The 24,261-nt window shown below is 42.8% G+C and overlaps 2 protein-coding genes across 3 annotated transcripts; both read right to left on the reverse strand.

The window, feature by feature from the left end:
- Positions 1 to 2,078: 2,078 nt before the first annotated feature.
- Positions 2,079 to 5,371, reverse strand: pars2 (prolyl-tRNA synthetase 2, mitochondrial). Of its 2 annotated transcripts, XM_088928017.1 has the most exons (3): positions 5,084 to 5,371; positions 3,626 to 4,249; positions 2,079 to 3,340 (listed from the first exon to the last, which is right to left on the reverse strand). In XM_088928017.1, the coding sequence occupies exons 2-3, from the start codon at positions 4,223 to 4,225 to the stop codon at positions 2,459 to 2,461; spliced, it is 1,482 nt and encodes a 493-aa protein (XP_088784143.1). In that variant the 5' UTR covers positions 4,226 to 4,249; positions 5,084 to 5,371; the 3' UTR covers positions 2,079 to 2,458. The 2 variants fall into 2 exon arrangements, with proteins under 2 accessions (XP_088784143.1, XP_088784142.1); XM_088928016.1 differs by lacking the exon at positions 5,084 to 5,371 and having other exon boundaries at positions 3,626 to 4,395.
- A 7,291-nt stretch (positions 5,372 to 12,662) lies between these two features.
- ttc22 (tetratricopeptide repeat domain 22) lies at positions 12,663 to 21,219 on the reverse strand. Its single transcript, XM_088927777.1, has 7 exons — positions 20,541 to 21,219; positions 19,296 to 19,351; positions 18,962 to 19,077; positions 18,011 to 18,129; positions 17,521 to 17,682; positions 15,299 to 15,451; positions 12,663 to 14,930 (listed from the first exon to the last, which is right to left on the reverse strand). The coding sequence occupies exons 1-7, from the start codon at positions 21,105 to 21,107 to the stop codon at positions 14,397 to 14,399; spliced, it is 1,707 nt and encodes a 568-aa protein (XP_088783903.1). The 5' UTR covers positions 21,108 to 21,219; the 3' UTR covers positions 12,663 to 14,396.
- Between the last annotated feature and the right edge of the window lie 3,042 nt (positions 21,220 to 24,261).

Below are 24,261 nucleotides of genomic sequence, written 5' to 3' on the forward strand. Positions count from 1 at the left end.
TTGCTGCAGGTCCCACTCGTAATCTGGCCCGGCTGGCTGTGCCAGCACTCCTCCCAGCAGCGAACCGAATGCCACATCCACCAGGGTGTGCAGTCCAGTGGACTCCTGCACAGCAGTCCGGTACACCCAGAGGACGAGGGGTAAGTGTCAGTCCCAATCACGCTGGTGCCGCGAGACCAGTGTGGCCAGTTGAGTGGAGAGCGTCCGTTTAAAACGCTCCACCAACCCATCGCTCTGGGGATGCAACGGGGTGGTCCACGTTTTATTAATCCCCAGGCACCCCCAGCCTGACAAACATTCCCTCCAGCAAGGCGTCGGCTACAGTAGACGCGCTGTGATCGGGGAGGGCATGAGCCCCGGGCCACTTCGTAAAGTAGTCCACTGCCACCAGGATGTAGCAACTGCCTGCCTCGGTGCGCGGAAACGGGCCCAGCACGTCCACCCCAACCCGCTCCATGGGTGCCCCCACCTGATGTTGTTAGAGGGGCGCCCGTGAGCGCCTGGGAGGACCCTTCTGGGCCATGCAGACCACGCATGTCCGGCAGAACTGCTCCACATCCCGGTGATAGAGCCCCAGTAGAAGAGGCCTCGGAGTTGCCGCAGGGTTTTCGCGGAACCAAAGTGCCCCACGCCTGGCTGGCCATGCACCACTTGGAGAACCGCCCCGCGGAGCGACCGCGGCACCACCAGCTGCCACCTGACCTCACTGCTGGAGGGTACCCGCCACTGCCGGCGCAGCACCCCGTCCCTCACCTCCAAGGTCTCCCACAGGCCTTCACGGACAGAAGCTCCCCCACAACACGCCTTATCTCCCTGTCATGCTTGGCCCCCGCATTCCCCCCAGCAGCCGCCCCGTCAACTGCCCAGCCAGGTGGCCCAGGAGTCAGCCCCGGCACGCTTGCCCCGAAACCCGCGGCTCTGACAGCCACCACTTTCCACTCGGTCAGCCCATGCGCCCCAGCCACCTCCCGTCCCGCCCGCCGCAAGACAGATCCGTTCCCCCTGCCCCACCAACTCCCGCCGGCCCAAATCAAGGCAACCATCCACATGCTGCAACCAGTCCAACCCCAGGATACAGTCCTCGCGGACTGGGGCGAGGTAAAAGGGTTTTACCCTCGCAGCCCCAAACTGCATGGTGAGCGCCCGCTTGCCGAGGACCTCTGCGCACTGTCCCATCACCGTCCTCAGGCGAAGGCTGGTGGTTTCCCATTCTGGGGGTCCGGCTGCCTCGGTGCCCGGCAATGGCCCAGAGGAACTGCTGGAGCGCTAGGGAGAGTAGGGTAACCCTAAGTAGGGCTAAGTAGGCCATGTCTGCGGCGACTGGTCCCAGGGCCAACCTCTCCTACAGTAGGCCCGGTGCCTCCCCTCTCCCACCAAAATGCCTCCGGAGGGCCAACACCAACGCCGCATGGTTGTATCGCTGCTCCCCAGGTACATCCAGCAGCGCCTGGCGGGCCTTCCCCTCCAGGACCGCAGCAAGGTGGCCCGCCATCTCCATCTGAGACCAGCCATTTGCCTAGGCCACCATCTGGAACTGGGCCTCAAAAAGTTGCCATGGAACCTCCCCATTATAGCAGCTCGATCACACCGGCGCCGGCTGGTGCAGGGGTGGCGGACTGGACCCTGCTGGTCTGGCATCTCCTTCCCGCCCCGTGGACTGAGGCGACAAGGGAAAAGGTCCCTCCTCTGCCGAGTAGGACACCGTTGGGTAGCCCTTATAAGGGCTGTGACCACGAGTGGCGCTGAGGAGCCATTCCAGCCCTCGGCGGCTGCTGGGGGAACTGGCGCTTCTCCGAGTCCGACATCAACAGCTGCTCACTGTCCATCCTCCCGCTTCTGACACCAATGTAGTATTTTCGGGTTCACTCACTGAGTGAAAACCGGCGCTTTACTGAATTTCGTCCTGCCCCTCACTGCGTACCCCAGCCAGGCGCTCTTCAGCCACAGCGCCAGGCGAATGCACTACAATATTCTGTTTTGATTAAATCATTATGAAGTGTATAAAAATGTATCTTTCTTTGGTCTGCAGTAGCTCTGATACTTTGCAAACATTTAATTCAAAACACATTCAAAAAACATTTATTGTTTTAGATATTTATTAAGGCTTCAAGGCAGAAAGGAAGATTGTAAATCCTCTATGGAACAGTAAAATACCACATTCAAAACATAAAACAAACAGGAAAAAACAGACCAAAACATACATTGCAGAACCAAAAGCATTAAATTACCTTTCTCTGGCAGGTTCATAAAATTAGAACTTGTGTTGGATCCCCCCTGAATAAAAAAAGCAGCTTTGATTCAAACAGTGAACTCCTATGATGTGTCATAAAGAATGAGCATTTAACCTTCTGACTTGGCAAGAGAGATGTAACAACAAAATCAGAGGTCTTATTCATTTTCATTCTGGAATAATCAATAACTGACCACCAGCTATAGCAGGACAATCAGTTTGCTGGTGTCAAACAATTTCCACACCTCTAATGAAGTCTACCACACCTTCTATAGGGAGAAACAAGGTCTCCCCAGTGTTCTGGCTGCACACCTCAAATGTTGGCACATCCTCCAAGGCACTCTTCCCAGTGACAATCACATAGGGGTACCCCAACCTACTCGCATCTTTCAGTCTTTTACCAATGGTCAGGTGCGTCCGGTCATCCAAGACCACCTCCCCTCGCAAACTAGGCACTGCCTCCACCAGAACCTTGAAGAGGTTCTGTGCCAGTTCTCCTGCCTCATCCGCTTTACTGCCCTTCTTTGGTGGAAGGATGCATATCTGGTAGGGTGCCAGCAAGGCAGGCCAACGGATGCTGTCCTCAGAGGAAAGCACTTCTATAGATGCAGCCAGGATGCGGGTTATCCCCAGCCCAAAGCATCCCATTTCTGCAATTACAGGTTTATTTTGCATGTTGTTATAGGAGGCACTAAAGATGTAGGAGTACTTAGTTCCTAGATAGAAGGTATGCCCCACCTCAATGCCCTTTGTCTCCGATAGTGTGCCCCCTTTGCACTCTGGGCAGTATCTCAGTCCTTGATCTATCGTCTCCATGTTGGCAGAAAAACCACAATCGCCACAGATCAGCAGTCTGTCTTCGCCAATCTCTGCAGGAATCTGGAACTCATGTGAAAGCTTGCCCCCAATATGACCTGTGTCAGCCTGCACCTTGACACAGCGCAGACCCAAGCGGGCAAACAGGCGGGTGTAAGCTTCACACACAGCCTGGTAGGTGCGGTGGGCAGCTTCCTCACATGTGTCAAAGGCATACATGTCTTTCATGTAGAACTCCCGCCCACGCAGCAGCCCAAACCGCGGCTTTGGCTCATCACGGAACTTCCGCGTCACCTGCAGGGATAGGCGTGAGGTCACAACACATGATGGCCATAACAGAACATCATCAACATCACAGCTGAGAATCTACAGACTAGAACGAGTTCTACTCTGTCACGATTTCATATAAAGTTAACAAGGCTCATGCACCACTTGCATAACAGCAATAAGGCATCATAAGGCAAGTACAAATAATGAAACTATCATACAAACCGCAAATAATGACTTTCATATACAGCCACGACTATATATTCATACGGATTCCCTAGCCCCTCAATCAACAGCACTCCGTGACTGTACCTGGTAGAGCAGCAGGGGGAGCTGCCTGTAGGAGAGGGTGCCATGTGCAGCAAGCAGCTCGGTAATGGCCTCCTCATGTGTGGGCCCCAGACAGTACTCCGCACCATGCCTGTCCTGCAAGCGGAACAACTCTTTGCCCATGAGATCCCAGCGCTCACTGCGCCTCCACAGGTCAGCTGCACAAAGACTGGGCATGTCCAGCTTCTGCCCACCTATGCCCTGCATCTCTCCATCGATCAGCCGCACCAGCTTCTCCATGGCACGCACAGTCACCGGGAGGAGATAGTAACAGCCGGGGTTGGATGGGTGGATAAAGCCTGACTGCAGCATGAGACGCTGGCTCTTACAGGCCATGCTCTCCCCCTGTCGGCCCCCAAGCCCCAGCCCCAGTTCTCTGTCCCTCTCCTCACGCAGGTTGGCTGGCTGAAAGAGCTTGGATACCAGCAGAGGTCTGGCACTGCTAGTCATATTTCTCATGTTGGTTCTTTGCATGCTCAGGGACAGGCACACACAGCCACGTTGGGGCCATGCGGACTGAGGCAGAGTCCGAGTCAGGCAGTACCGTAGCTTGCCAGGACATCGCCGAAACAGAACTTCCATTATACACACAAAATTATCCACATGCTGGGAAAGAAAGAAAATTGTTTGGTTTAATAGCATTTCATCTTCATCATTAGGGCTATGTTCAGCTGACACTTAACTGTAAGAGTGGAAAAAAAATACTGGAACCTGTACTTTAAGAAAAGTAACAGTTATTAAAGTTTCATATTTGAAGGGCATTTGCTCAATTTACTGGTGATTCTGTATTTTAAAGCTTTGATATTATAGATGCACATAAACCTAAATTGAACAATAATATAAGCTTAGTAAATGAGTCAATGTATGAGACAGTATTACACGAGCCAAGCTCAACATATAGATCAGTGTGCTGAATATGGATTCTATCTAAAAAGCTCAATAGTATCTGAAAGACTACACTAAATGTTAAACACTCCTGCAGTGATATTCAATCGATCCAAATCATTTTCAACATTACAAAGAATACTATAGTTTTTACTGATCATTCATGTTACCGTTCAGGTTTTTTCATCTTGTCTTTTTTGGTCAGTGTGCTAGGGTAAACTAAACAATTCGAAATAACAGCAGTTTTTTTAAAATGTATTGCTATTTGTTTTTGAAAAAGTAATCGTTTTTCACAAAATTACGGATCCCTAAATTACACAGATCATTCACAACAGGACTCTGAGGTCACCACGGCACATCGCGAGTGTTAAATATTTGAAATAATTAAACACACACATAAAGTGCAGTATACATCATCGCGTAAAATAAATCGACATGACTTCCTTACTATAAAAGCCGAGAAATTGTGTATATACTGTACACGTGAAGAGTTCAATAAAACTGGTAACTAACCCACACGATAACAATAAAAAACACTTTAAGAATTAAACTTACCAAACCAAGTGGGGGATACAACGAAAAACAGATTGCACACAGATATACTATTTAAAATACTAATGGGCTGCATACAATATTTCCTCAGTATCTATGGGACACTTTAGTTAAAATCACTGGTAAACCCACCCCAGCCACAAGTTGGTACAACCATCAACAATACAACGAGCACCGAATAGGGACAAAATAGTTGGTGTAATGTTAGAACGCATTTTTCTAGGCATCCTTTTGAGAGTAGAGCTTCACGCTACCGTAACTCTATGCTAGCAACATTCAAACTTCCGGTCTAAGAAACTTATTTCCGGAACATATGATATTATGCAGCTGCTGAAAATTCGAATTTTTCCCTAAAGAGCAAAAAAATAAAATAAATATTTATTATATAGTATTATTAACAGCATTAAAACTTTAAATTTTACCCACCCCTATGACTACTCAAAAGGGTGATTTTTTTCCTTCTCCTCAAATATATTATTGTAACGCCCTCGCCCGGTGGTGAGGAGGAAGCGCCCCTAGGCGCTCATAGTACCGCTGGGCAGGCTGGGAGTTGTAGTCGGGGAGAGTCTGAGGGTCAGCACGATGACCAGCGGCTGACCCTACCTGTGTAAATAATGTCATAGTAGTTCTAGTGTCCTGTGTAGTCTTATAAGTGTATAGCTTGTTAAGTAATTACCACCCTAAAGATGTGTACGTGTTCCGTCAGTCTCCTCGTGTGTGTCTCTCTGTGTCATCTTCGGTTTAGGTGTGGTTAATGAAGAATGAAGCTATTGCTTGGTACTTGTTATGGCCCTTCATGTTCGCACAATGTTGGGGATTTTTAAGTTCATAAAGAACTATGAAGCAAATTTTAGATTATTACATTTCTGTATTTAGTCCAAAACGTTAAAAGAGGAAAGGTTTTCACAATAACACCCAACCTGTTCAGATAAAAAAATCTATATCTGTAGTTTTACTCCAAGCATCCCTGTGAGTATTTAACTCTGAAAACACATTTGCTATTTTCAGAGGTGCTGGTAGATTTTCAATGGTAAAGCCTCTGACAGAGACATTCATTTCAGTATCGCAAGGTTCTGTAAAGCACATTTAATGAAACAAGCCAAGTGAACTGTGTAGGAAACAATTAAGTGTTAAAGATGGTCATAAGCATGGACTGTATATATTCAGTCTTTTCCTCAATTCTACAATCCTAAAGCAATTATCTGAATTTCTTTATGACACTTGTGTTATCTTGGGAACCAAATGTAAGTGTTTTAGTAAATAAATGCCTATCAAATGTAAAAGGCGGACTAAAAAGTATAAACATTTCTAGTGAAACAGTTTAAAATATACAGTGCATGAGAATTCTAAAGATTTTAAGAACTGTAAACTTGACATTACATTGATTTTATTAACAAAAAGCTGCAGCTTATTTTTCATAGCAGTGATCTTGTCAGACACGTCAAAAATTGTTACAGAGTGCCCCTGCAGTCCCATATTCAGCTCATTCAAACGTGAGAATATACAGTTGGTAAAATTATGTTACAATTATATTTATATATATAATATTATGTAATTATATAATATTATATATTATATAATCATAATTGGGTCATCAAATAGACTTGCCAAGGGAAATTGCTGGTCATGCAAAAACAACTGTACCTCAGAATGCAGTTCAAAGAGTCTCGTGAGCACTTTGCCACTTGATAACCATCTCACTTCAGTATGTAGCACTTCACTGCCCATTTCATTACAAAGCACACTGAACAGACGTGAATTCATTGGTCGAGCCTTGATACAATTCACAACTTTGACAGCAGAGACTAACACAGATTTTAAATCCTCAGGCATTTTCCTGACAGCCAAGGCTTCGCAGTGGATGATGCAGTGCGTCCACTTCATATCTGGAGCAACCTCTGTAATTATTGCAACTACTCCTGCTGTGTCAACCTGGCATTGCTCTAGCAAAAACATTGCATTGCTCTAGTACAAACTCTGACGCATTTTTCCAGTCGATTCCATTCTCTTAGATAAATTCATTCAGATGCTGATAGATGTGCTTTCCTGAAGTTCTTCTTGGTAGCGGCTTACGGAACAGAAAGATCTGTACTCTTGGCGTTGTAAGAGGACCAGAGGAAGGGTCATCCAGGACAGGTATTTTAGGAACGATCTGCTCACTGTACTTGACTTAGACCTGACCAAGATGGCCGCTAAGAGAAACCAGCTGACCCGCAGATGGAAAGGGCTCAGGCTGAAAGACAACGAGACGCAGGTGGGTCTCATCAGGAAACAAAATATATATGCCCCGGAAACAGTGAACCGGCGCGGAAGCCAGTAGGTGAATGCGTGTTGGAGAAGATAGGGGAGTTTGGTTGGAGTGAATAAAGATTTAAGGACAACGGATTTCCGGAATAAATAAAGGATAACGGTATACGGCTTGTGATTTGGACTCGACGCGGATTTGTTGGATTTTACGAACTTTTGGAACACAGACTGAACAAGGACAGAGAAAACGGATTGCGGACTGGTTTGGAAGACGGACGAACGAAAGAAAAGGAAGAAACCTCACGAAAATAAAAGAAGAGTTTGTGGTGTGAGTACTTTCGTACTTATTACACTTATCTATTCCCCCGGAGACGCCACAATTGGTGGAGGATGCGGGCATCCGCTGATCGTGACTAAGACTTGTGGAAATAAAAAGTTGACATTTTTTTTCCTGTTCTTCTCTCGGTTTGGGTAAGAACTCTCGCTAAGAACAATGGAACAATTAATACAACAATTGTCCCAAGCCACCCTAACTCAGTTCCAGGCTTTAAAGGCACAACAAGAAGCCATACAGGCACAGCAGGAGGCTAATAAGATTCAAACGGAGACGAATCAACGAATTATAGAAGAGCATAATTTGGTGAGAGAGGAATTGCAAAGATTAGGAGAAGAAATTAGACGGTCCTTGGTAACAGGGGGAGAACCCCATAAGATGGAAGAAATTGGGCTTCAAAAGATGTCGGAGCTCGATGATGTAGAAGCATATTTAACCACCTTTGAGAGAACAGCTGCCAGGAATGCCTGGCCCAGAGAGCAATGGGCAGGGAGAGTAGCGCCTTATTTAATTGGGGAAGCCCAGAAGGCTTATTACAATTTAAAAGAAGAGGATGCGGAGAACTATGAAACTCTAAAAAAGGAGATTTTGGCGAGATTAGGGGTAACCATGGCGATAAGAGCAGTCCGGTTCCATAACTGGAAGTATCAAATGGACAAGCCCTCCAGATCTCAGATGTTTGACCTGGTTCATCTGGCGAAGAAATGGCTTCAGCCAGAAAAACTAAACTTGGGCCAAGTGGTAGAAAGAGTAGTATTGGACCACTTTGTGAGGAGTCTGCATGTTCACTTGAAAAGAAAAGTGAGTGATGGGGATCCCCAGACATTAGACCAGGCTGTTGATTTAGTGGAGCAACAGCATGCCACAGAAGCCTTGATTAAGGAAGAGGAGAGGAGGAAACCTGAGAGTTCAGGGAATGGAACGAGGTCACTGAAGTACCGGGACCATCGAGATCCTCCTCAATTTACAACATCTTTTCAGGAAAGATCGGTTCAAAGGCCCCGACCATGGAAAGAGTCCTGTAGGAGTTTTAAGTGCCATAAAGAGGGACATTTGGCCAGTAAGTGTCCCAACTGGGGTGAACCTATGCAAGTGGACACCAGAGAGGAAGCCAAATGCAACTACCTCACGGCGAGCGTTCTGTCCTGTGAGGCGCCCCACATCGCTAAAATCAAGATACGGGAAAAGCCTGTCGAGGCCCTGTTAGACTCTGGAAGTATGGTGACCCTGGTGACCTCTTCAGCCCTACCTGAAGGAACCAAGGTCAGGCAAGCGGTGGGGATACCTATTACGTGCATTCATGGGGAAACTAAGATGTATCCATCTGTGAAAGTTTCCATTACTACAGAAATGGGAATGTATAGTTCAACTGTAGGGGTGGTTGAACAATTGCCTTACCCTGTGGTGTTGGGTCGTGACTGTCCCCACTTTCTTCAAATTTTGAATACTGTCCAGTTGGCTAGGCAAGAACCACTCCCCTGTCCAGGAGATTCAGATGATAACACAGATTCCCCTGGAGAGGCGAACCAGCCAGGAGAAGGCTCGGAACTTGGAGATGAGTTCTTAAATATGGATTTACCAGACTGGGAGCCACCCGAACATCGAGGTAGGTTCGGAACGGCCCAGCTGGAAGATGGGAATTTAAGACATGTATGGGGACATGTGAGAAAAATTGAGGGGGAGTTATGTAATCATAATAGTCCCCTGAATTACCCCTACTTTATGGTAAAAAACAATCTCCTCTATCAGGTCCAGAAGAGAGGACAAGAAGAAGTGGAGCAATTTCTCATTCCCCGAGCCTACCAGTCGAAACTCCTCAGCTTGGCCCATAGCCACCTCTTGGGAGGACACCTGGGTGTGAAGAAAACGGCTGAAAGGCTACTTTCTTGATTTTTCTGGCCCGGAATATACAAGGCCATCGAAAGATATTGTCGGGAATGACCAACCTGTCAGAAAACTGCCCCACAACCTTATTATAAAAACCCTCTGATTCCCCTCCCCATAATAGATACTCCTTTTGAGCGGATTGGTAGTGGGACCCCTGATTAAAACTACAAAGGGACATCAGTATATACTGGTGATAGTGGACTATGCCACAAGGTACCCCGAAGCCATTCCTCTGAGGGCAGCTACGGCCAAAAACATAGCTAGAGAGGTAGTGCACGTTTTCTCTAGAGTGGGAATCCCTAAGGAGATCTTAACCGATCAAGGGACTCCTTTTATGTCAAAGGTCATGCAAGACCTAAGTAAGCTTTTGGGTATTCATCAAATCAGAACCTCTGTTTATCACCCGCAAACAGACGGACTAGTGGAGCGCTTCAATAAAACCCTGAAAAGCATGCTGAGGAAGGCCATGCAAAAGGATGGCAAAAATTGGGATCAATTGCTCCCTTGTCTAATGTTTGCTATCCGAGAAGTACTGCAAGCCTCGACCGGGTTCTCTCCTTTTGAGTTATTATACGCTCGGAGACCACGGGGATTATTAGACCTGGTCAAAGAGTCCTGGGAGCATCAGCCTTCACCATTACAGACTGGTTGAACATGTGGAACAAATGAGGGAAAGAATAAACATTGTTGTTCCCATTGTGAAGGAAAATCTGGAGAAGGCCCAGGCGCAGCAACAGCAAATTTATGATAGGGAAGCTATAGTGCGAGAATTTCAGCCAGGGGACAAAGTATTGCTATTGGTCCCGACCCCGGAATGTAAATTCCTGGCCTCCTGGCAGGGGCCTTATGAGGTGCTGGAAAAAAATGGGTCCAGTCACTTATAAAGTTAAGCAACCTGACAAACGATGACAACATCAAATCTACCATGTGAATTTACTAAAGAGATGGCATGGTGCAGAAGTTTTGCTCACCCACTTCTCCCCTGATCCTTTGGAAGAAGAAACGGGTGCCGTCGCCTTGGGGGACCTGGCTCCAGCGCAGAAGCAAGAATTACAAGAGTTCCTGTCGCAAAACAAGGATGTTTTTTCCCAAAGTCCTGGTCGAACCCACCTCATTCAACATAAGATTATCACGGAACCAGGAAAAAGGGTAAGGTTGGCCCCCTATCGAGTACCTGAAGCAAAAAGGAAACTAATTAAGGAAGAAGTAGAAAAAATGTTAAGAATGGGGATAATAGAAGAATCCCATAGCGAGTGGACTAGTCCCATAGTACTGATACCCAAGCCAGACGGAACTATTAGGCTCTGTAATAACTTCAAAAGATTAAATGAGATCTCGTTGTTTGACGCATACCCTATGCCTCGTATAGATGAGCTAATCGAGCGATTAGGTAACGCCCGATGTATCAGTACGCTAGACCTTACGAAGGGATATTGGCAAGTACCCCCAGCCGAAGAAGCTAAAGCCAAACCGCGTTTGCCACCCCGGAGGGGCTATACCAGTATCGGGTCCTTCCGTTTGGTTTACACGGCGCTCCTGCTACGTTTCAGCGATTAATGGACCGCATACTCAGACCTCATCGAGATTTTGCAGCTGCCTACCTAGATGACGTCGTAATTCATAGCACGACTTGGGAACAACACCTACTACACTTGGGAGCAGTAACCGGAGCTTTGCGGAAAGCAGGATTAACTGCTAATCCAAAAAAATGTTGTCTAGGGACCCAGGAAGCCAATTATCTCGGTTATACGATTGGGAGGGAATGATCATGCCACAAGAACAGAAGGTACAGTTAATTAGAAACTGGCCTAGACCTTCTACAAAGAAGCAAATAAGAACATTTTTGGGATTAGCAAGCTACTATCGTCGATTCATTTCAGGATTTGCCTCCATTGCCGCCCCATTGCACGACTTAACAAAGACGAGTTGCCCTGAAAAAATAAAATGGACAGAAAGGGAAGAGAGGGCCTTTCAAGAACTAAAAAGGACTTTGTCATCGCAGCCGGTCTTACAGGTACCTAATTTTAACAAAACATTCATGGTACAAACTGATGCATCGGACACTGGGATTGGAGCCATACTGTCGCAGGAAATTGAAGGATCAGAGCACCCCATTTTGTATATTAGCCGTAAATTAAGCCCTGCGGAGAAACATTATTCCACAATCGAAAAGGAGTGTCTTGCGATCAAATGGGCCCTGGATTATTTAAAATATTATTTATTGGGAAGACGATTCATCTTGTATACTGACCATGCGCCACTAACCTGGTTGTTAAGGAACATGGACAAAAATGATCGGATTACGTGATGGGGCCTTAGTCTCCAGAGGTTTCAGTTCCAAACGGTTTATAGACCAGGAAGAAAACAAGGTAATGTCGATGCCCTCTCCCGAATGCATTGTTTCTTTTCCAGACAGCCCGAGGACGGGGCTGATCTCAGGGGGAGGGTATGTAAGAGGACCAGAGGAAGGGTCATCCAGGACAGGTATTTTAGGAACGATCTGCTCACTGTATTTGACTTAGACCTGACCAAGATGGCCGCTAAGAGAAACCAGCTGACCCGCAGATGGAAAGGGCTCAGGCTGAAAGACAACGAGACGCAGGTGGGTCTCATCAGGAAACAAAATATATATGCCCCGGAAACAGTGAACCGGCGCGGAAGCCAGTAGGTGAATGCGTGTTGGAGAAGATAGGGGAATTTGGTTGGAGTGAATAAAGATTTAAGGACAACGGATTTTCGGAATAAATAAAGGATAATGGTATACGGCTTGTGATTTGGACTTGACGTGGATTTGTTGGATTTTACAAACTTTTGGAACACGGACTGAACAAGGACAGAGAAAACAGATTGCGGACTGGTTTGGAAGACGGATGAACGAAAGAAAAGGAAGAAACCTCACGAAAATAAAAGAAGAGTTTGTGGTGTGAGTACTTTCGTACTTATTACACTTATCTATTCCCCCGGAGACGCCACAGCGTCTATTCTTTTCAGCCATGACATATTACTTGATTTTTGCGAGGTATTCATTTTCGATTAAGTGATCTGTTGGCGAATGTGGTGCTGTTGGAGAAATTTGTCCCCCTTTCCTCTTAAAAGACGGGAGAGTCTGTCCCAGAAGTTAAAAGAAGGTTTTATTTCATGCGCATGGAGCGAAACACAAGAGATGCTTGGTGTACTTTTCTCAAATTAACAAAGAACAGTCCTTAAATATTTTTCTGTTATCTATCAAGCTTTCCTGTGCTTACAAGATTGGCAGTATTCCAAAGTCACGCACATTCTCCTACCTTTCTATTTGCTAAAGGTAATTTATTTTAATACAATTGGTCACTTAGGTTCGTAGCATGCATTCCTATACAATGGTATAGAATTACATAGTAGCTCTTGTGTCCACTCACGTATTAGCACACGCTGCATCTTTGTAGCTAACTACTTGACACATAACTACATAACTGCGTATTTGATACATACACTAATTTTATTAAAATACAAAATATCAAAACCCGTCCCAATTTTTCAGTGCACACAACAAATTTCAAGGGGCATCTGGCGTACCACCTGGGGACGCTGTGCGTACAACCAGTGGTACGCGTAGCAGTTTGAGAACCATGGAGTTAGGTTATCTAACTTCCCAACATCACTTAACTCTTGATTTGAAACTGTATTAATGCAGAAAAAAACACAGGTTTGTAGTTGTACCGTTTTCCACGAGGTTGTATACAGTACATGTCCTGATATACTTGTCCTGTTTTTGCCTAGAGTGCAGCATGACACTGTCTTTTGAACAACAGTAGGCACTGCATGGACTGTTTACCATAGGATATGTGATGGACAACAGCAGTACAATTTGAATTCCATTGTCTGCCATTCAGGAAAATACATCTCTAAAGAGGGTCAATTTTGGTCCATATTGAAAAATAAGAATCATTCCAAAATTTTTGCAAGCAATTTGGAAATTTTAGATCTAATGAGGAAGAAACAAGTGGAGTATATTACTTTTTTGAAAGGTCCATATCATTTCAGAACAACAGCAAGGATAATAAATTACCATTCATCTTTCTCGTTATCATTTGCAAATGAAGATTTCTAAATGGCCAGATGCCCTATTCATAAACACTCTTCAACAGCTAGAAGAAGAAAAATATGTTCCAGCCTTGTTTATTTCAGTTACAGCCCATGGTTTCTCTGCCATGGTTGAAATTGATACATTTAAAAATAATCTTTCTGCATGTTTTCTTGCAGATGACCTTTTATATGCCAGCACATTGTACACTGTTGATTATGCACATACAACAAGTGTCCATCTTTTTCTTGCATACAGTAAGTGTCCATCTTTTCTAAGCAGCAAGATGGAAGTAGTGTGGACTATATGTCTCCCAATTTGTAAAAAATATTATTTTGGCAAACGTGGATTGCTCTGCATCCCCAGAAAATGAGAGACACTATATTATTTGAATTGCAGTCTCAGGATGTTAAATTGATCACCTAGAAAACAAATAGATACAGATAATAGACTACAAAGGCTTGTTCTCCTTGGTATCCTACCTACTATATGGTCAAATTCTTGACTTTAAAACAAAAGTTTGTAATCACTTCAAAGTTATTGAATATGGCGAAATACAACAAACATAATACATAATTACAATAATAAAAACATTTTTTCTAAAGGACTTTATTTTGACTAAAACTTTTTTAAAAGACTCAAAGAAAATGCAAGACAATATGTGTGTTTTTGGCAGAAAAATCAAGAATAAAACCTTAATGATCCCTAAATAAATACCAGAACATAACATGAAAAAAATCAATGTGATGGACAATGTCTCTTTTTTGTCTCTTTTCTCCACTCTGCACCTACACTGACAGCGACCTGGCCAGTTGTCTTCTCTTGCCGTGTTTGCTGGGCAGAACAGTCTGCAGCAGAACCCGAACCAGATCCAGTCTGCCTGTGCTTATCATGACTCGGCAGAGCTCAGCCACCTCTGCAGTGTGCGCACGGCAAAGCACCTGCAGCTCACTCTGTACCATCTCGCGGGAGTACCTCTCCTCTGCACGGCGTACCCATGTCTCTAACTGAGCAATGGCAGGGACGGGCTGTGAACTGCTCTGGGTGAACAGGGCTAGCAGGGTCTCGAGGAGGCAGCGGAGATTCTGGGTGTCAGCGCTACCCTGTGGCTCCAGCTCCATCGCTCTCTTAAAGCATTCGGCAGCATTCTGCTCTTCGCCCTTCAACAGCAGGCACTTCCCGCGCAGCAGCTGTACCTCCGGTAGCATGTCACCCAAGTCACATTCAAGTGCTCGAGCCAGACATACTAAGGAACTGTTGATGGCCTCCTCATCCACAAGCAGGGTTTCTTGCATGGCATCTACACCCATGTAGTAATAGACCTGCCCACATACACACAGATATAAGTGAGGCAGAACACACATATTTTGAAGCATGGCTGCCCTAACACACCATACAGTAACTCCCTCTTCTCAGACATGCTTATTGTAGTGATTGTAATAACACTGCAAATGCCAACTGAAATGGCTGATTTCTGATTCTTTCATGTAACTTTAAAATCTCCATTTATTTTATATGAAGGAAAGTTAACATATCAGTAACAAATGCTGTGACTTTTCTTCTATGACAAACATATAATCAGTAAAAAAAGCATTAATACAACAGTGGTCTTAGGAGCTGCAACAGTGTGTTTTTGCGTCTGTCTGAGAGGCAGTGGAGAAAGTCATGGATGAGTTAGCTGTACGCTCACCTGTCCCATCTCCAGGTGCATCCTGAGGCATGGACATAGGTTCAGGACCTTGTCCAGATCAACTTTGGCTGCTGCCAGGTTCTGCCGGTCTGGGACTCCAGCCAAACCCCGCTTGGCAGCCTCCAGGCCTTGGACATAGGTAGTCAAATGAATCTGTAAGGCAGAGATTTGAGAAGCATCTCAATATAAATGTTTGAAATTGAATGTAATTTAAGTTCATCACGATGCATAGGGTTTAGGGATATTTATGTCTATTATTTTCAAATATACATAATTTTCTTTTTGTATTTTTACAATGTCCTACTGTACATTAACAAGTCTTCATAAAACACAGGGGAAAGCATTCTGTAATACAAGTCATTTGTTGATTTCTCTGAAGACATTTTTTGTTTAAAAAATTCATTGCTGTTGTTGTTAAATTATGGTTGCCACGTTATGAAGACATTTTGTGCATAAACCTACTTATAGTCCAAAAGACACTGAAACAGTACTCTTAAGCTGCACGTCTTATCACCTGATATCAATAAATGTCCAGGTATAGTAGAATACCCGCCATCAGCAATCCTCAATCCCTGCTCCTACTCCTTATACTGGGCCTGAAGCAAAGTGGCCATTCAGTAGGTCCTTAGCAGCCTTTAGTGCGACTGTAGTGCCAAGGTTTTTACCTTGGCCTTCCGAATATGGAGTAGACACTCTAACCACTAGGCTACCAAATTCAAGCCGATCACCCAACAGCCATATCACCCTGCAAGTCACAGCTGGCAAGCCACTGAAGCTAAGCTGGTGTGAGTCTGGTCAGTACCTGGATGGGAGACCTCCTGGGAAAAATTAGAAACTAGAACCGCTGGAAGCGGTGTTAGTGGGGCCAGCAGGGGGTGCTCACCCTGCGGTCTATGTGGGTCCTAATTCCCCAGTATAGTGACACTATACTGTATAAAGGTGCTGTCTTTCAGATGAGACATCAAACCAAGGTCCTGACTCTGGTAATTAAAAATCCCAGTGCACTTCTTGAAAAAAGTAAGGGTGTGCCATAGCGTCCTGGCCTAATTTCCCATTGGCCTTTACCAATCATGGCTTCCTAATAATCCCCATCTGTGAACTGGCTTCATCACTCTGTTCTCCTCCCCACTGATAGTTGGTGTGTGGTGAGCCTTCTGGCACACTACGGCTGCCGTTGCATCATCCAAGTGGAGTCCCCATTACCTGTAAAGTGCTTTCAGTGGAGTGTCCAGAAAAGCGTTATATAAGTTTAAGGAATTATTATTATTGTCATGTATGTGCTATAACATGAACTACTAAACGTAACAAAGTAACGGACTATGTTGCAGGCTGCTCTTCTCATTTACTGGACGGCACAGAACTTCTTTCCAATTACACATTATATATAATATAGCCTCCAAGGAGGTATATTCCCACCAAAGGAAAAAGATCCAGCAAATCTTCATACATTACAATAATAATAATAATAATAATAATAATAATATTTATTATTATTATACAGTTATATATATAATATATATAATAGTTATATTATATAATAGTATATTATATAATAGTTATAATAATATAACTATTGTTAGTTTTATTATTAACTATATATAGTTATTATTTATTATTATATAGTCTATATGTCATCATTAAAGCATTGAAAAGTACACAGCCTAGTCACATAAAATCAAACATGGGCACACTTGCGTCCACCGTAAATGGAAGCAGTACGGTATAATCACTAGATCACTCACAGCTATTAAGTCTCCTGGGCACTAGAACAGTTCATATCAGGAAGGCCAACAGGTAATTCTGCCAGGTAATATTATGACACTAATATAAAAATACACATTTCTCAGTAATCTTATTTACACCTCTACTGTATCTATCTAAACAAAGTATCTAAATAAACAAATTCTGTATTTTAACTGAAATTTAATTGATTTTGGAGGGCCCTAATGTAATTCACTGTAATAGAAGGCAGGCAAGTAGATGGTCTGAATGGTCCCCAAAAAAACTGTCTCAGTTTGTCCAATTAATAGCTACAGTATCTACAGCTGCTGAAGTAGCTGCTTGTCTAATGTATGGGCAGCCTTAGCTTTCACTGTAATTCTAACCCTATCTGGGAACATACCCCTGATGACAAAGCAACTGGTGTGTTCAGAGTGTAAGAGCCAGAGGTATTCTGATGCTCCTGCAGAGATCACTAAATTCACCAGCACCCTTCCTCTCACCTTAGCACGAGTGCAGTACGCCTGCCAGTTAAGATCTGCATCAGGCAGGACATCCAGGGCCATGTTGCAGATGCCTGTAGCCATCTCATGTTTGCCCAGGTGGAAGAACACTTTGGCCAGCCGATTTAGTATGAAAGCATTACTTTCAGCAATCTTAATAGCCTGGAAATAAAACATTCATTTCATTCCATTACAGGTGCTGCTATGAATATGAAACATTTTTTAAAATATTTATTTAGCTTCATGGCTTTTTAAGCTACATGTATAAGTTTATGGTTAACATAATGTCTAAAATTCAACACCATGAAGACTACTACTAATACCGCAACAATATCTGTAATCATCAATATCATTCATTGTTATCATCACCATGTGTCCTATCGACTTTTAACATGTAATAGAAAACTTCTATTGATTAGAAAACATGCTGAATGTGCCATTAAAGGAAGTTATATTTCTTTCTTGTAAATGTGTTAAAGTCAGTACTCACCATCCCATAGCAAGACAGAGGGTCTGAGCCTGAATAACCACAATCGTGCACAGCCATGGGAACAGTGTAGAACTCCTCTTGTCTTTCCAGCATTATACCCATATAACACCATGCCAGGGCTGGGACACAGGGAAAAAAATGAAAATGTTGCAACAATACACATTGAACAAAGACAACAAAATGCTGAATTTTGTACAAGGACAAGGAGTTTGTTAAGGGATACCTTTGTGGGCTATAATACAATTATTTAATAATATAAAATATGTAAATGACACTTTCGATCATTCATCAGCAGAATTCCAGCACTGCTGCCAATTTTTTACACTTAAAGTACAGTAGGGAAACATTTCTCAAATGAAAAACAGGGATGGTAAATGTCACTTATGCAAGGGTGGTTTTGGTGACCCCCATCATATTTATAAGAATGCTGCACTTAATAAAAACCCAAACATGCTACATTCTTTGTCAATGTAAATTAGGAAGGCTTTATAAAACTATATCTATAGACTCTTTATTGGTAACTTGTTTGTTTGCCAATTCCAGTCTTCTCCAGCATGTTATCCACTTATATGCAATAATCTTATAACAAGCTATAAAATAAAATAAACATAAGCCACACATTAACCTAAAGAAGAATCAATATGTTGGCCCTTTAAAAATTACAGGTGATGCACTGCTGCATTGGGTAGCTTTTCTGGATATCATTTGATACCTATAATTGCTTTTGAGGGTTTATTGGACACAAATCTTTAGGACCATGCAGTATGTCTCTAGTAATCAAAAAAGCAAAATGACCTGAATGGTCTCCTTTAATTTTGGAAGCATGCTTTTGTTTCTTTTTTCCAGATAAGTAATTATAAGTAGTTTGAAGATATTTCTAACTCAACACAAGATGAAGTCAGAGGAAAGCTACATTTTCTACAATGTAACCCTCACAGAGAAAAGGTGTACCTTTGTAGTGCAGGTTATCAGACTTGATGGTTTCATGAAGCAGCTTCACAGCCTTGTTAAAGTAAGTCAGCCTGTGAAATGCTGACTCCTCCTTGTCCTTCAGCATCCCATCAAGTCTGAGTGAGAGAGACAGACCACAGAATTAATTGTCTTAAATGCAATGCATCTGCCATCTAAAAAACAATTGGACTAACATTTTCAGAAAATGCACAATTATAACTCTGCACAGCATTGTAACAAAAATTAGTTTTAGAAGATACAGTACTGCATAATTAATGTGTTAAGTGAATAAAAATATGTTTTTAGTTAGTATCTTTTTCTGTAGGTATTTTACCTTATATACATTGTAGCCATCTTGAAGTACCAACATCTCTTCTCTTCAATGGGTATCTAAAAATATTAGTGATGGTAAATACAGAATGGTAAATCAAACAAGATAACCAAACATGTAAATTGGATAATATGAATATAATCTCACTGACCATGGTCACAGATAAAGGTGGAAATATGATGACATCTGTAATGAACCTCATGTAAGAATTATTTCACAGATACAGATAGACACTGTAAACTTTAAATCCTTCATCTCATCTTAAGATGATTAAAACCAACACAACATTGTTTTTCTTTATTTCTCGAAGTCATCTTCTAAACACCTTTTAAATCTGTCCAAAACCCTTTATTTCTTATTGCTGATTCTAACTTGACACAGGGATTGTCTGTCTGGGCTGCATATTGCATCCCATTGGCAAATTCGTGATCCCAAATCACTGACTGTTCAACTGTTCTGCTATGCTGCTGGACATTGTACACACTGTACATTAAATTATATTTGTGATTGACTCCTTTAATTGTAGCCTGTATTGTTACAATACATCATCATTTGCTGCTGAGTGTCATGCCCTCTATATCTCAACGGTGCACCTACTCTATCCTGTTCCTAGTTTCCCTGTGCTTTGCTTGTCCTTCCGGTTTGTCTTTGTGTGGGGCAATATATTTCCAGGTCACCCTTTCCTTCTCGCTCAGCATTGATTGTTCGGATGTCTTGAAACCCGCCTAACACCAGGTCGTCTCTTCCGCGGCCCGAGGACATAGGTTTCTACCTGACATCGTCTGACCTCCTGAACAAGGGCTAACCCCCGTTTTGCCGCAACACATAGTGTCTTAATTGCTCTCCTGGCCATTCCAAGGCATGCCTTTCCAACATCCATGACACTGAGGGTACACTGCCTGTTGGTGCCAATCATTGTTACTGTGATCTACAACAGTTAAAATTAGACTGTATAAATTCCTGTGTTGCATTTTGTAAAGCCATGCATTCCTGTAACTTATTGTGCTTTTCAGATTTTATCCATTTATTTATTTTGCATTTTGTTTTCAACACATTTAAGCAAGCATTGGATCATAATATATGCACTTTAAAAGATGGTATTTCCTAGTGAGAATGTACCCACAAACATCCCTTACATTATTTTAAAAGGTGGAGAAACCAAGGATATGGTTATATTTAATTGTTTTGAAGGTTTAACCTGTTTAAAAGTACATTTATACACAGACATTCCATTCTATCCTGGCTCACCTCCTTAGATCCATACCCAATGGCCTTATTGTACAGCCCAATAGCAGCAGTCAGTCTCTCCCTGTGCTCTTCCTCACCATTCAGATCTACATCATAGGGGTGAGCATAGGCCTGCTCTGCCAGGCATCGGGCCACAAGAAGCCTGGTGTCTTCCTGTACAGTGTCGCCTGTTCCAATCCCCATAAGAGCAGACACCTTTTCCACACACTCAGCTCCCTTGGCCTCCTTCTTCAGGTGATCGTATACATAGCCGAGGTTTGTCCAGGCATTCAGGTTGGCTGGGTCCCCTTCACAGATGCTGTGGAAGATCTCCTCGGCCTGGTTAAGTTCATCAAGATGGAAGGCCAGGAGCCCCAACAGGTTTTGGACCGCATACTGCTGGGACTTGGCCTCAGCCCCCAGCTCAGCAAGCAGGCTATCCCTCTTGAGTCGAGTGTCCCGGCTTCGTAGCTCGGCAGGTCCCCGGGGCTCACAATTCAGGTTCAGATCCAGGTGGAAGTGTCCTGGGATGTACTCCATTCCATCGATCAGGGTCTCAATGTCTTCTTGTGAGGCACTGTCCTCCATTGTACCTGTCCGTCACTCGCCGTCTGTCTCTTTCTGTCCATACACAGTGCCGTCTGTTGAGCCTAGGTGTAGGTGCTCTGAAGTTTGTTCTCAGACACAGAGAGAGGTGGGGCACTACCTGAAATTCAGGTTTTGTGGATTCAGGTAAGAAGGACTTGTAGCAGAGGAAGATTCCCTGCTTGACAAACTGGTAAAGTCAGTTTACAGTAGGTTTACTTGAACACTTCAGTTTAAAATTTTGTTTTGCTTTCCATTTCACAGAGAATATCTCACTGCATTCAACTTTGCTTCCTTTTGTTTCAGTGTAGAACAAAACATAAAATGCATATACACAAAATAAAAATTAAATGACAAACCCATTTCACTTTTCCCTGACAGGTACAGGTGTACTTAATTGAAATATTATAATTTTGTTCTCGGCCAAATTCCAGGGAAAAGTGTATAGTACCCTCCACTTGTTATTCATTTGCTATAGTCTCTGTTAGAGTTCTGAGGGCTTTGCCTCATACTTAAAATCATTGCCCCAAAATAATTTAACTTTTTTCTGATAGGTACAGGTATATAATTTAATAGGAACAAGTAATAGGTTTATTCCATGCTGAAAAAAAAGAAGAAAGAAAACACAGCGTTTCGGCCGTGGAGCCTTCTTCAGGTGTCAATGTCAATATAATTTAATAGGTTTGTCCTGGTGCACATCTCCAACAATATTTATTCTGGAGATAAGAATTTAAACTGTTAGATAATTATTGTAATTATAGAGTGAATGAAAGATTTTCTGAGTCTGTTCCTATTACACCTGGGGACAGAGGCACATCTCTCAGATGGAGGGGGTTGTTGCCAAACCAACAAGTAAGGCAGCACTAAAACACTAAAATTGTGAAAATAGGTCATTCTGTCTAAAAGAGGCTGTGTTTCTGATTTATAAATGATGTCACAACATTTGTACCAAAATTAGTTTATTGTCTATTACCAGTACAAGCATTTGTAGTCATTGATAAATTTGTAGTCATTGCACAAACACTCTGACCATTAGTTACAGCAGGCAGGTGCTTTTTCCACATTACTTGCTGGGTGGTTGCAAACAATCATTATAAAAATTTTAGGAAACACTTGAGGAAGATAGAAACGATGCATAGAAATGGTTAGCAGTTCAATGTCAAGCGTACACACTCTCACACATGATATTTTGGCTCAACTGGTTATTAACTGTTCAACAGACTCCTGCACTAAAATGTTTACTTGAGGTCTCTGTCCAGGAAATATAGTGAAAACCCTTCATGCTTAAAATCATCAATCAATTTAATTGATTCATAAATGTTCTATAAAACTGCTCTGGGATATCACTCCAATCATCAAGGATATGTTTGTTGGCTGGTCTTACATGTGTGAAAACCACAGAAAGCCATCAGCATTTTTTTTTTGTTCTGGGGAACTTTTCAAAGACTGTTACAGTACCATATTCAGTGCTTACATTTGACCAAAAATAAATTACTTGACATTTTTATTTATGACTCTAAGACATTTAAATACTTTAATAATAATTGCTTACACTTATATAGTGCTTTTCTGGACACTCCACTCAAAGCACTTTTACAGATAATGGGGACTCCCTTCCACCACCAATGTGCAGCATCCACCTGGATGTTGCAACGGCAGCCAAAGTGTGCCAGAACGCTCACCACACATCAGCTATCAGTGGGGAGGAGAGCAGAGTAATGAAGCCAATTCATAGATGGGAATTATTAGGAGGCCATGATTGGTAAGGGCCAATGGGAAATTTGGCCAGGATGCCGGGGTTACACCCCTTCTCTTTTTGAGTAACGCCCTGGGATTTTTAATGACCACAGAGAGTCAGGACCTCGGTTTTACATCTCATCCGAAGGACGGCGCCTGTTTACAGTATAGTGTCCCCGTCACTGGCCCCACTAACACCTTTAAGCACAGTGGATAACTGTGACATAACTCATTCCTGCCGTTAGTCACTGCCATGTCACTAAACCAGAACACTAGAAAAAGATAAACTTGTGAATACAATCAAAAATTCATACTTTGGTCTATATTGCTTTGTAGGTGCACCTGTAGGTTGTTATATAACACAAACATAAAAATCAGAAGTTCAGAATGTCTTTAAAATACAAACTTATTATTTTGTACAAACACTTTTACAAACACAGGTAAAGGTTCAATCTATGCTGAAAGGTAAAGAAAAGAAGCACAATATTTCAATTGCTGAGCCTTCTTCAGGTGTGACGGAGAGAGCAGTAAATAAATAAGGCAAAGGAGAACAAAGGACAAATCAGGTGAGAAGGGACTGAGACCAGGGGAGAAATGGGCATAAAGCAGGTGAGAATGACTGTTCAACAGAACAGGAGGAGAGGTACTGTATGGAAAGGTGAAATCTGCAAATGATTAGAGAGGATTTAGAAGGAGATGAGTCTGTTGTTTAGAGAAGGAAGAATGTGTAATCCAAGTTTTTTTAAACTTTTTAGTTAGCGATGAAAGGGTTTACAAACACCATAACCAAAACAGCAGAATAAACATTGCCTTCATCTAACATTTCTGCCACATTGTATATATAAAATTAACTATTTTCACTATGCCAGCAGGTATGGAGGGCCATATAAAAAAAAAAACAATTGTCTGATAAGAAACACAACAAACAATAAAAAAGTCTACACATAGATATCACTGCATATTTTCTCATAAACTAGAATCAGGTCCCTGTAGAGAGATAAATTGAATCCATGTTTCCCAGTATTTGCTAAACCTCTCTGCCTGCAATCTGAGAGAAAAAGTTATTTTTCCATTATATAGATCTCATTCACAACATTAACCCATTGTTCATGTGTTGGAGGTTCTTTTATAAGCCATTTTTGTGTAATTACTTTTTTACTAGCTGCTAGAAGAATCCTTAATATATACACTATAGTATATCTATCCTTACTTCAATATCATCAAAGTCAAAATTGCCCAAGTAAAAAACAGAAAATTCAAATGGTATATTCATATGTACTAAATTAATAAGAGTTATATGTATAAATTTCCAGTATTGGTGTATTTTTGGGCATGACTAAAATATGGGTGAATGAGTCGCATCTTGCTCTCCAACACTGTGAACTGCTGCCTTTTTGTTTGGCTTGAATTTTAGGGCTGA

The sequence above is a fragment of the Atractosteus spatula genome, chromosome 11, assembly GCF_055471065.1.
Source record: "Atractosteus spatula isolate fAtrSpa1 chromosome 11, fAtrSpa1.hap1, whole genome shotgun sequence".
Taxonomy (NCBI): domain Eukaryota; kingdom Metazoa; phylum Chordata; class Actinopteri; order Semionotiformes; family Lepisosteidae; genus Atractosteus; species Atractosteus spatula.

Bases quoted from the DNA above. Each gene is read 5' to 3' on its own strand.
- pars2 (XM_088928016.1), bottom strand. From the start codon at position 4,285: ATGCTATTAAACCAAACAATTTTCTTTCTTTCCCAGCATGTGGATAAT. The intron at 3,341-3,625 runs GTACAGTCACGG...CTATCCCTGCAG, and splicing joins TCCCCCTGCTGCTCTACCAG to GTGACGCGGAAGTTCCGTGA.
- ttc22 (XM_088927777.1), bottom strand. From the start codon at position 21,107: ATGGAGGACAGTGCCTCACAAGAAGACATTGAGACCCTGATCGATGGA. The intron at 19,352-20,540 runs GTGAGCCAGGAT...TAATATTTTTAG, and splicing joins TTGGGTATGGATCTAAGGAG to ATACCCATTGAAGAGAAGAG. The intron at 19,078-19,295 runs GTAAAATACCTA...TCTCTCACTCAG, and splicing joins ATGGCTACAATGTATATAAG to ACTTGATGGGATGCTGAAGG.